The 13,205-nt window shown below is 40.3% G+C and overlaps 1 protein-coding gene and 1 pseudogene across 6 annotated transcripts in view; both read right to left on the reverse strand.

Moving 5' to 3' along the window:
* Positions 1-13,205, reverse strand: part of LOC148105779 (protein NLRC3-like) — a 342,596-nt gene that overhangs the window by 288,995 nt on the left and 40,396 nt on the right. Inside the window, exons 1-4 of one of the 6 annotated variants that reach the window (XM_087838924.1) lie at positions 3,907-3,998; positions 3,647-3,796; positions 3,425-3,538; positions 20-96 (exon numbers count right to left, since the gene is read on the reverse strand). The exons of 2 other annotated variants lie outside the window; for them this stretch is intronic. In XM_087838924.1, the coding sequence (XP_087695050.1) occupies positions 20-96; positions 3,425-3,538; positions 3,647-3,796; positions 3,907-3,995 (430 nt within the window). In that variant the 5' untranslated portion in view covers positions 3,996-3,998. Of the gene's footprint in view, positions 1-19; positions 97-3,424; positions 3,539-3,646; positions 3,797-3,906; positions 3,999-13,205 lie in introns of those variants that run through there. 3 more of the 6 variants (XM_087838927.1, XM_087838925.1, XM_087838922.1) reach the window with 3 other exon arrangements.
* LOC148105790 (neoverrucotoxin subunit alpha-like) lies at positions 9,838-12,667 on the reverse strand (annotated as a pseudogene).

Here is a 13,205-nt window from a genome sequence, read left to right on the forward strand (position 1 = left end):
GACAGATGTTCAGTCTTACTTTGTACACAGCTGCTCTGACTGGCTGTCTGCAGTCCAGCTCTTCTTCTGGATCTTTCTCCACTCTGTGCAGATGCTCTGATGGTGACACAGAGAAGTCAAAGTGGAGATACTTTTGTACACCTTTGATTAGACTCATTATAAAAAGGAAAAAAAAACGTTTTAACACAGTCATGTTTCCAGTTCACTGACTTACATTTATTCCATGGACACTCACTCTAACCTGAACCACAGCTACAACCCAACATTGTTGAGGCCTCATCTCCTCCTTTCCTGACTGTAGAGGTTAAATATGCAACAACCAACAAATACAAGAATTTGGTTCATTTCAAAGATATTCACACGGTGACCAAGTAAAGTAACCGTAGTAAAGGAGACAACATCCCGTTGATGGTGGGATTATTTGAAAGATTTTCTTTAGTCACGTCACCAAATGCAGTTGAACCACCCGTGGATCCATGTTTGACCATTCTACCACTCTGAGCTCTGCTTTTGAATCATTTTATTATTATCATCATTCATTTATTCATTCTTTGGAGGGGGGCTATTTCCTAATGCCGCCCTAATAAGGTGATGTTCAAGGGGAAATATAACAGAAACTCTTTCAGTGTTATTCATTAATAAATTAACAGATAAACTGTGAAGAAGAAAAAAACTGAGATTTAAAGGAGAGAGTGAGAAACTTGATCATCCATCCTCATAATACATGTTTATCAGTATCTGCTGTGACCGTACTGCAGTAATAACTACAAGTCTACATTTCTGTGACTGTTGATCAATCACAGCAGGAATCTGAGCTCATCTCTGCACACAGAGCAGCTTCAGCTCTGGGATAAACTGCTTGCTTCACGTCCTTCTCAGCTCACAGACACTCAACCTGATATTTTCCTTTAACATTTGATGGTATAATTCATCTGAGTTTACACTTTATCTGCATAAATACAGAAAAACAGACCCAAACACCATAAACCATCAGTTTCACCATGTAGAATATATTGTTGTTTCCTTGCTTTTAATTCAGAGAAAAACTCTGATTTTGATTTTCTCTGTTCTCGTTGCCACAGCCCATCCCAGCAGCAGCTGAAGCAGCTGACTGTCACAACACTGAATAACACTTTAGGAGGAACGTCTTGATGCATTCTCAATCATCCAGGAAAGTAAATCTCCAAAAGTTGATACTGTTCATCTTGACGTAGCGTAAATGTGGTTATCCCAGCTGGACTTTTGTCAAAGCTGGAAAAGCACCTAAAGAAAGCTCCAGCCGATCCAGGAGAGAAGGACAACCGCTGCCTAAGAGAAAATCTGTAGCTATCCCGTATGTGTCAGGAGTATCGGAGCAGTTGAGATGCATTTTTTCTAAACACTGGGTCTCTGTGGCTTTTAAACCCCAAAACACGCTGAGCCAAAAACTGGTCCACCCCAAGGATCGGGTCCCCCGACACAAACAGAGTAACATATTGTACGCTGTTAAGTGCAGGAGGATTGCCAGGATTTATACATCGGGGAAACCAAACAACGTTTGGCTACAACACAGAAGAGCTACCTCGCCAGCCAGGACTTTGCCGTCTATTTACACCTACAGGCCAGTGGACACTCTTTCAATGATGAGGATGTAACATCCTGGACAGGGAGAAACGCTAGTTGGAGGGCGGAGTCAAGGAGGCTATTTACGTGAAAAGGGAAAGACTATCTTTGAGTCGAGGAGGGGGCCTAAGGGTACATCTGTCACCATCTTACAATGCTGTGATTGCAGCCGTTCCCCAACTCTCTGTGAATGGGACTCATGGACATTGATCAGTGGTTGTTGATCAATGGTCAGGAGAATTTGCATAATTAAGATTAAGGAACTGACCTCCCAGCCCATTGTTCCTTTAGTTGGCTGTTTTCAGTCATTATGCAAATGTACTGTTTATAAGATTGAAACCTGCAGTCAACTGAGACTGAAGGAGTCACTTGGATGAGAGACGAAACGTTTCCCACAAAACGCTACGTCCAGATGAACAGAATCAACTTTTAGAGAAAGTTGAATCAGTATTTCAGCTTTAAGAGGGTATTTTAACACAAACATCAGTCCTTCTACTTAAGTATGTTTGCCTCTTTGTTTACACCTAAATTAACTTTACTGTTAATGAGTTTTCATGTTTCTGTAATCCACCAGTGTGCTCATGCTTTTTTAATTGAAAACATATTTTAATGATCAAATATAATTATTTTTGTTATTTGTGGATTTTAAATGTCCTTGACAGAGACAGATGATAATCATTATTCTGCACTGTGGTCTCAGGTTTGGTCGAGCTAGCACAAAGAATGGCTGGCTATGTTGAACTTCCTCCTGGGATCTACACTAAGAAGTGAGTCCAACATTAGCAGGGTCTCTTTCCTTTATCTGGATTCACTTCAGCATTCACAGTCACGTGAAGCTTGTTATTAACTCGATAAGTCAACCCAGGGTTTCAGCTGAGCGTTCACATGAAACACATGGTGTTGGCAGCATCTGATCAATCATATTCATGGAGACGTGTATCAGCAACAGAGCAGCTGAGTTTGCAGAAGGAAGTCAAACTAAACCATAGGAACAATATGAGGAGATTACACACATAATAAAATACTAGCAGTAACACAGCTGCTGCAGACAAATCAGTCGTGTGATCGTGTGTGAGAGGAGAAGGACTGTAAAGGAGTTTGCTATTAAAAGCTCTGTATGAATGTGGGAGCATTTGAAGGGCTTTAAAAAGGCCAATATAAAATAAAAGGCAGCAAAATTGCTGACTGTGAAAGTCACCAGACTTATCAGACCTCTGTGATTAAGACCTGTAAGAACACCTATTTGTACTTGTTGGCATTATATCAAATACACACGTATATTAAGCCATTGTTTGGACTCTGGTTGAATTTGTTACATTCAGACTGAAACATCACAGAGGCTGCAGCTGCAGATCTTTTTTTTCACCTGGAAATTTACTTTAAATGTTAGATGGAAAATGTATTGCTCAGTTTAACCAAAGTAAGAACAATAATCCATAAACCTTCATAATGACAAACATCTCCCCAGAACATTGAGCTGCTGAAGTGTTAGTGAAGGGAAAAACTATTTGTCCTCCTCCATCCAGCAACACCTGATACACCTGAGTGGAAGCGCCTCCCTACACTGTGTTTGAAGCAAAGCACAAAGGAGACACCTGCTGGAGCAGCTGGAGTCCTACAGACACTCAGCCTCTTCACTACACAAACACCTCCTACAACATCCACTCTTTCCACTCTGACTGCTGTGTTTGTGGAAACACTCCAACACACACCGCTTCACATACCAACATAGAAATGTGTGTGAAAAAGAGCTGAGCTGATATTAAACATGAGGATTTATTCAAAAATACAGAGTCAGGAACAACATCTAGACACACATTACCTCTCAGCAGCAGAAGAACATCCTTTAAAGTCTATATCAAAATCCTTCGACACGTTGCTCTTTAAGGAAACACAGCTGGGTTCAGGTCCAGGAGATTCTGGCCTCTTATTGATCCTAAAAGAAAAACAATAAATGTAACAGCTTCATGAGATAGGAAGGAAAAACTGGAAATATTAAATTAAAGACATGATGATCTGAATCTCATAAAAATAATGTACTTACTCTTTGTCACATAACAGTCTATTGTTAAAGTGTTCAATAATATCCTTTGACTCGTTGCTCTTTAAGGAAACACAGCTGGGTTCAGGTCCAGGTTCTGGATTAGTTTTAGGGTTATGTCCAGCTGAGCCTGGTACGCCCCACAGCTCTGGGCTTTAAAACAACACACAGAGGTATGAGTGTGAATAATGATGGAGCAGTGATGTGAGTGCTGAGCTGTGACATGGAGAAGAGTCATGGACAGTTAGAGATGGTCATCTCACCTCTGAGCTTTGGTCTGGCTCTCATGTTCCCCACACAGAGTGCTTTTAGAGGGAGGGACTCCCTCCTCTCTGTCCTCACACTGATCCATGCTGCTCAATTCACATCAGCTCACACACACTTTCTACCTTCACCTGCAGAGGAAAAACAAATCATTCATGTGCACATCAACTGAAATCCTCTTTTCCATCATGTGTGCTGTCCAAATATCAGCTGAATGCAGTCAGACAGCAGTGTGAGGCAGAGGAAGCTGCCATCAGCTGCTCTACTTCTACTATCAGTCCACTAGATGGAGCCATGAAGCACACATGATGCATTCACTGACACACACTGATTCACTGTGCCTGGAAGTTTAAGTACATTAAGCCTCCACTCATCTACATTGTACTTACAACCCATTGCCCCCCATCTTCCACCCCCATTAACCTCCTGGGGCCAGGAATGACTGGAACTGAATTGGAAACGAGCGTAATCAAACATAAATCTGCTATTCTTATCCAACCTGTCTGCCTGGACACAGTGAGCTGACCAATCATGGAGCCTATGATTCGCTTTGACAACAACTTCATGAATGTGGAAATGAAACTGAGTGTCAGCTGAGTGTCGAGCAGAAGAGGAGTCAGAGAAAAGTGACAGAGCTGCTGACTTTACAAAGAAAGCTAAAACCATGTTGAAGAGATTAAACAGATAATACAAGCTAACAACAACACAGCAGACAAAACACATGTATGAGTGTGTGACAGGAAAAGAACTAAACAGAAGTTTACTATTAAAAATGCAGCATGTTGTAAAAAGTTTGGTCAGTGAGACTGAAAAATAGCTGCATAAGTTACTATTGTGAACAAACCTCTATAAGAACCCTTATTTTACCTGAATCTGATCAAATCCTGATACGTAGTGCAGACCTTGGTAAGAGATACGGTCCAACAGGAATATAAACCTTTGGTGTGTTTAATCCAGTCAGTCTCTGAGTAACTCCACTCCTCTGCTTTCTGTTGGAAGAGACACAAAAGCTTGTAGCATGATCCTTTTGCTCAGAGGCCTGTGTTGAATTTATATTACATCTATAATAAAAAATAATTCACTAAGTCTGCTCTGACCTCCGTGCAGTCTCTGTGAGCTCCGCAGAGTGATTATAAAGACCCAGAGCTCAGAGTTTCAAGTGTGAGCCACGCCTGCCACCCGTTATCTGCCAAGCTTGCACTTCAACGCTAAGTTTTACGGTAGTGCTGCTTCTTATCCCTTTTTGCTGATCACACACATAACAACACACATGATTTTCAGGAAGTTAACAGAAATAAATCCCCCATGTCATTTGTTTTTCACTCAAGTTGTCTTCTTAATTTTTCTGGTAATGATTCTTCATTCATGATTCATTCAAATCTAAAATAACTTCAAAAAATGTAAAATATTTCTGAAAATCATCTTTTATAGTTGAAATTCAGTTGTCATTTGGTTCAGCTGCTCTTTCATGCATCCATAGTTTCACCTCAAACTGCTGCTTGAGACACGAGAAATTAAAGAACAACTCTGTTCAAACGGAGAAACTTCGAAGGAACTCGATAATGTCATTTAATTGGTTTCAGGTAGGTGTATGAAGGTTCTGTATTAAATCATTTATGATAGTTGACATGAAATTCTGAATAGATTCATCTTCTTGGACACCCAAACTGCATAATTCTGTAAAATGTAAAATTCGTCATTTCTAATCAATTTCAACATCAAATATCATAACATTGCATCAAAATGCATAAAAATGATTCTTGATAGCTGATCTTAAAGTCTCTGTGCATTCTTCCTCTGGGTTACCTTCTCTATATATTTGCAGTTTAACCACCAAAAGCTGCAACGTTTCAGAGAAATAAAAGGAACGTTCTACTCATATTTAATAAGATTAATTTAATAAACAATAGAAAAAAAACTTTGACAGTTGTCATAAAATTCTTAACAAACTCCTCTTCTGTCTGTAGCTCAGGAGTTATAGCAGGTCACGAACTAACTGGAAGGTTGGTTGTTTGATACGAGATACTAACCCCAAGATAGAAAACTCTTCTGCACAGGAAAAGTCCTTGAATGAGTCATTTGTATAAAGCACTTTGAATGCTCAGAGTAGAAAAGCACCATATCAGAACCAGTCTCACCCACTTGTAATGGGTGGGTGGCTGTGAATCAGGTGGTAGAGCAGATCAGCTACTGATTGGAAGGTTGGTGGTTCGATCCTTGGCATGCCAAATATCCTTGGGCAAGATACTAACCCCAAGTTGCCCTCTGATGCGTCCATCGGAGTGTGAATGTAGATTAGTTTGCACTTGTGAATGAGGCCTGTTGTATAGAGCACTTTGAGAACTCCAGGAGAGTAGAAAAGCACTATATAAGAATCAGTCCATTTACTACATGTCAGCAAAGTTTCATCTCCAACCACTGCAATATTATTTGTTAGGATCGCTTTTCCCTCCGGTTACTCCGGCTTCCTCCCACCGTCCAAAGACATGCAGCTTGGGGGATAGGTTAATTGGATAATCCAAATTGCCACTAGGTGTGAATATGAGTGTGAATGGTTGTCTGTCCCTGTGTGTTGGCCCTGCGACAGATTGGCGACCTGTCCAGGGTGTACCCCGCCTCTTGCCCTATGACAGCTGGGATAGGCTCCTGTGACCCTGAAAAGGAGAAGCGAATGGATGGATGGAGGATCGCTGTTTTTTTCCCAGGGTTTTGTGATGCCTTTTTGTCTTTGTCTTGTGTTTTGCATATGTCATGTGTATTGTTTCCTCTTTTTTTAGCGTCTCATGTCTTGTGTACCTAGTTTTGAGTTTTACTTCCCCCATTTGGTTAATGATTTGTTCCCATCAGTGTCTCAGTCTCGTCTGCATTTATCTATCTCATGTTCCCCTGTCCAGTCTTTTCTCCTCTATGTAATTTAACCCTTGTTCTCCATGTTTTCCTGTTTTATTGTTTTAACTGTTGCTTCCTGTGACTATTGTAGTTTTCTCCTGCATCATGTCTCCCACCTGTTGCCTCTCGTCTCATTATCCAGTGTGTATTTATTGTCCTCATCTTCTGCTGTACTCTGTGCTTTCCTTGCTCTGTGTTCCCAAGGTTTTGGGGGTGGTGGTGTGATATTAATTAAGGAAAAAGGCAACGTAAATGTTCAAGAATACTCAATATACTAAATAAAGTACTTGAAAATAAAAACATAACACAAACTTAAAATGGTTGGGTTAATAGGAATGACCAAAATGAGAAAAATAAATCGATCTTCAATAAGAGAAAGGATTATTCTAAGAAGGAATATCTTTGATGGATCAGAATTATATAATGAAATATGAACAAAATCTTTTGTTAATCATTGTTTATTAACTGAACCGTGTTAAATTTGAGGTGAACTGTTTTTTAATTTGGCAGAAACACGGCAGCAGTTTGAAATGAAACTATCCAGGCTGTAGAGTAGACGAGCAAAATCAAGAATCCACTGAGATTTTCATGACAATAATTAAGAAGGATTTCATAAATGAATTTTTGATACGCTGTTATGATAATCCATTGAGCTTATTGAATTTGGGGAGAAATGTCCTTTAATGTGGAATCACACAGTGGGCTGAGATGAAACTGCACACAGTGTGGGTGTCCCAGAAGAGAAATCAGTTAAAAATTTAGTGAAATATTTTTACAGATATCAAATTTGTTCTGTCATATAAAACTGTAATTTATACTAGTCAGGTGGATCATCAATGATCATCAATCAGTGCAGTACCAGCAAAATTCAGACACAGACACACGAACACACACATGCACAATTTTACTGTCTTAACACAGTATCATAAATCTAATTAGAATATGCTATAGTCCTTTAAATACCAATTTAAATATATTTCAAAAATATATAACAACTTTTTTCAGTCTGTTGAACAAAAATCCCCAAAGAAGAAGAAGCAGTACCATAAAACTTTGTGTAAAAGTGCAAGAAAGTTTAAGAGGCTTACAAATGACGGCTCACAGAACTGCGGTGTTACAAGTCAACCTCGTTCATATCTGTCATCATGAACAATGCTATGATTTGTGCTGGAGCGAAGCTGCACACAGCTGATATTATCAGAAAAAAATACATACTGATTCGATTACCTTCACACGGAGATTCACACAAAGACGACCAGCTGCATCAGCGAAGTTTAGAAGACAGACAGTGAAACTTAAAAAAAGGAAACAGGCAGATTTGTGGGAATGCTGAGGCTGGGGAACATTAGTAATTAGAAACACAAAATGTTTCTAAGCATTTGTAAATGTTTGTTGGAGGGTTTAGAGGAGCTGAATCATTTTGTGTGAAAGTTAAAGTCAAACACACTCTTAGTAGAGAGAGACTGTGTCTGCAGATCAAACAGGTCTCACTGTGATGTCCCTTTAGTCAGACTCTGTCTCTGCAACATTAATGACTGAAAGTTGTCACATTCTTATTTAGTTAATACTCCTTAAACCAGGCTTACACTTTTAGTTTAATACATTATAGATTCTCTGATGAAGAAATACGGTATATATATGCAACCTGATGAAGCGGTATCTAAAATGTTTTTATGTTTGACATACCAAGACTGGTTCACACTGCAGGAGTTGCAGATGATAAAACAAAGACTGTAAAGCTAAGCAGTTTGTTTGAAGGCTGTTTATCACTGCCTGTCCATTAGTCAAATTAATATTACTTTTATCGAAAATAATTTCCATGTCTGTATTTGGTCTTTCTCCATAGTCGCCATAGTCACATCATTGTGTTTTGTTGATGTTTCCCCTCCTTGTGATTCATTCAGTGTTCCCATGTCTGTTTCGCCCTCGGTCCCTGTGTGTCGAGCCGTATCTCTTAGTTTGTATCCTGTTTTATTTGGACAGTCTCGATGATGTCTGTGAAGTTTCTCAGTCATCCAGGTCATCGTAGTCAAAGGAGCTTGTAAAGAAAAGCGTCTGGACTTCTTTAAGTTACTTGAAGACGTTTCACCTCTCATCCGAGAAGCTTCTTCAGTTCAAAGGTCAAATGGTGGAGAGTCCCAGATTTAAACCTAGTGGGAGTTCCCCCCCAAAGAGGGACAAAAGGACCCCCTGATGATCCTCTAATCGCCTGAGCCAAGGTGTGAAACTGGGTGTGGGTCCCAATCAGCCAGAGTTTTGGGTGAGTTCATTGTGAAACCTGGCCCCACCTTATCATGTGATTTCCTGAGGTCAGATGGCCCAGGATGTGAGTGGGTGTTAAGGCGTCTGGGGAGGGAACTCAGAACTGGATTATAGATGGCAGAGAGTTGGTGTCGTAAACCACCGCCTCTGTTCAAAGATGGTCGCTCACAGTGGACATAGATGGCTTCTTTCACTCCTCTTTTAAACCATCTGTCGTCTCTGTCCAAAATGTGAACATTGGCATCCTCAAAATAGTGTCCTTTATCCTTAAGATGCAGATGAACTGCTGAGTCTTGTCCTGTTGAGGTGGCTCTTCTATGTTGTGCCATGCGCTTGTGAAGTGGTCTCTCCGATGTATTGTCCTCGCTACACTGTACAGCATACACCACATTGTTAAGTCTGTGTTTTGGGGTTTTGTCTTTCGGGTCAACCAGTTTTTGTCTGAGTGTGTTGCTGGGTCTGAAATACACCGGGATGTCATGCTTGGAGAAAACCCTCCTGAGTTTTTCTGATACACCGGCTACATAGGGGATGACAATGTTGTTGCGTCTGTCCTTCTTATCCTCCCTCGCTGGTGTCTGATCTTCTTTTCTGTGCCTCATTGCATACTGATATTCACTGTGAAGCTTTGAGAAAACACAAAAACAGTTTAAAACATCAAGTGATTGAATGCATGAATCTCATCATGTGTTTCTGAGTGAAAGAGACAGACATGTACAGACTGAACTATCTGTTCAACAATCAGAGTGTTAGAGGACACTAACATGACACTCTTTAAACTAAACTACACACAGACACACTGAGGAACCACATGAGACTGTAAATCCAGGATAAAGAGGTTCAGTGAATGTTTTGTGGAAGGTGTGGAGGTGGATCAGAGAGTCAGAGGAGACTCTGTAGAAGGACAGAGTGCCAGCAGGACAGTCCACATACACTGCTACTCTGTTAGAGACAGAGTAGGAGGAGGAGGAGTAGGAGGAGATGGGTGTTTGTCTGTTATTGTGCCACACAGAGGAATAATGATCAGAACAGAAAAGACTCCAGGACTGATCATTTCCACCAAACACACACTCATCACTCCTTCCTTTCCTTTTGATTCCTCTGTAACTCACTGATATCAAAGCCCTCCTCGTCCACTCGACCTCCCAGTAACAGTGACCAGTCAGACCATCTCTACACAGCAGCTGTTCACAAACATCAAATCTGTCTGGATGATCAGGATATGACTGAACCTCCTCCACATGTGTCACCTTCCTGTTGTTGTCAGACAGTTGGAGCTTTGTGTTCACTGTGTTTGTGTCGATTGTGAGTTGACAGGAATCTGATGGAGAGAACAAACACAATCCAGCTGCAGTTATTGATCCATCATCTGTTCATTGATTGGCCCTTTGATGATGACTCCTGACATCAGAATGATGAAGATGGTTGAATGTGTGCTGCTTTGTTTTCATGAATCCCATTAAAAACACACTTACACTTCCTCAGACCTGGACCATCGGACTCCAGCAGGCTCCACCCTGAAAGGAGGAGGGGGGTCAGAGCAGCACAGTCAGCATGCACACATGGACATTACATGGCTCTCATACACACACTGTTACACACTGATAAAGGAACAGTCCAACATTTTGACACATAAATGTTTCAACTTCAAAAGAGCAAAACTCATAATCACATCACATTAATCTCCTTTATTAAGCACGATGTCCAGGGAGCATTGACATGTGCCACAGTCAAGGTTCAACACACTGTGACATTCATGCTGTCAGGGAGTGGGTGCATATTAAATGTAAAGACTGGGACTGGGTACAAAAACTGATTCAGTACAGGTAGAGTGAAGCAGCCAGTGCATCACATATTTTGAGCTAATGCAGCGGTCATCACACCACATACTGCTTTCTATGTAAAGGAGCCTTCATTCTCAGATTAGGGCTGTTTGTGACCATAAAGTCTGTCTCACAAGGGCAGCCACTGGTCCAGGCCAGGATGCCTCCACAGTGGGATGTCTGAGGGTGCAGACATGGGTGAAGTTAGGACCAGGTACCAGTGGACCTGTGGACCTCTGGAGATAGGAGTTATTGTTTCACTCCACCAAAAGCAGGAGAGAAAGATGTTTATTAATAATCATTCTAATTAATAAATGCTCTGTAGAGCAAATTTGTTGAAGGTAAACAAACACAAATGATGGAACAGCATCAACCAATCACAATGCTGCACTCGTGCAGGAGGAGGTTGTGGTTTGATGCATGTGATGAATATATTTATTTCTTATTCTCCTAACAGGAAAATTCTCTTTTAGTTTTGTATATTTATACTAACATAAGTGCATTTAAAGGCTCGTCATCTTGATTTATTTATTCAGAAATGATATCAAACAATAATACAGGGAAACCCTGAATTAAATGACACAATTCTTGGTCATTGATGGTTACAGCTAACAGTGTCTCTGGGACCACTTTTGACAGCATTTGACTGAAGTGCTGGTTGGCTGCAGGGCCACCATGAAGGCTCTTTCTGGAGCTCTCAGTGCTGCAACACATATCCTGCAGTGCAGGCTGCAGGGTAACAGGACCAGTGGTTGTTAATGCTACATCCACTTTACAGTCAAAAACACCCACTAGTCTGGGCCTAACACCCAACCAGTGACCCGGTTTCCTCCACCAGCTCCATCCCTTTGTTTCTTAATCTTTGCTTTCTGTTGGAATGATTATTTCTTATTATAATTATAATTTCAAGGTTGATCGACCAAAGTTAATTCACTTTGACTGCATTCTATTTTTCTGTGGTTTTCTACTAACTATTATCACAAAGTCCAGAAGATCAAATTGATATTTTAGCACAAACAAGTTTCAGTAGTAAACGCTCAGAAGCAGCAAACTAGCAGTGCAAAATAGCCCATTTTAGTAGGTGGCCAGTTAAGTTGAGTGACCTAGTAATCAAATTAACTTTTACTAATATGTTTTTCTTAAGCTGGGGAAACAACTTCCCCCTAATACTAGTTTATGCTGGGCCAGGCTAAACATGTCCTGGACATGGTCTCTGCACACAGATAAAACTTAAAATAAATAAAGAGAGTGAAAATTTCAGTTCCTTTCCAGAGATCAGTTTGAACAGGCTGCACCATTGTTGCTGACAGAGATTTTGTCCTTTGAGACCCCATACAGACATCTACTGTTTAAGTTAGACCAGAAATGTGTGATTGTTCAAATAACACTGGTTTCCAGCATTAAGTAATCAGACAGAGCCAGTTTCCTCATCTATCAGACACTGTTTGTGGCTGTAACGGCCATCTACATACCTCAGAGTGTCCAGTCTTAGCTGCTCAAGCATCTTCACTGCTGCATTTCCTGGTTTATTGTAGCTCAGGTCCAGCTCTTTCAGATGGGAAGAACTGGAGCTAAAAGCTGAGACCAGAGACTTGCAACCTTCCTCTGTGACCAAGCAGCCTGACAGTCTGCAGACATGACAAATACTCTCAGAGATGAGAAAAATAGCTAAATGCAAACAGGAAATTGCAGCCAAAAATGAAACAGGAGTTAAAAATAGCCATTAGTCAATCTAAACCTTAGATTTTAAACCTCTAAACCTCATGCACATGTGGAACTGAACCATTCGCTTGTCTTAATTATCTGATGTTTATATGTGTTACACTTTTTTAATCTTTAATTTTAAAATGAAACTAACATTTAAAAACATTTGGTACAATGTGGAAAGAGGAAGAGTATTTCCACCAGGAGCAGAAACGTCTGACTCAGCATGACGATGCTGTTGGTGGATACTGAAGAGCTCAGCCTGTCAAGACAGGATTAGGTTATCGTTTTTAAAAATGTTTATTCAATTATATTCTGAGGCCAGTTATCTGGTATAATTTTTGGAAGTCTATTAAAATAAAAATAAAATCAGATGCGTGGTCTTTTGGTTGTTTTTGTTTTGTTCAGTAAGCAGATGTTGATGTTTCAGCAATGCAGTAACTTAAGTTTAAAAGGCTTGTTAGAAACTATGAAACACATCATACAGACTTGTGGACATTAGAAGACGACTAATAATCATCATGAATAAGACTAAAGGCAGGAAGGTGTCCTTTATAACTAATAATATTAATAGTAGTTGGCACCTCCAAATTTATATCATAGTCTGTCTGCAGCTGAGA

The sequence above is a fragment of the Neolamprologus brichardi genome, chromosome 3 (assembly GCF_056152115.1).
Source record: "Neolamprologus brichardi isolate AB-2024 chromosome 3, ASM5615211v1, whole genome shotgun sequence".
Lineage (NCBI taxonomy): Eukaryota > Metazoa > Chordata > Actinopteri > Cichliformes > Cichlidae > Neolamprologus > Neolamprologus brichardi.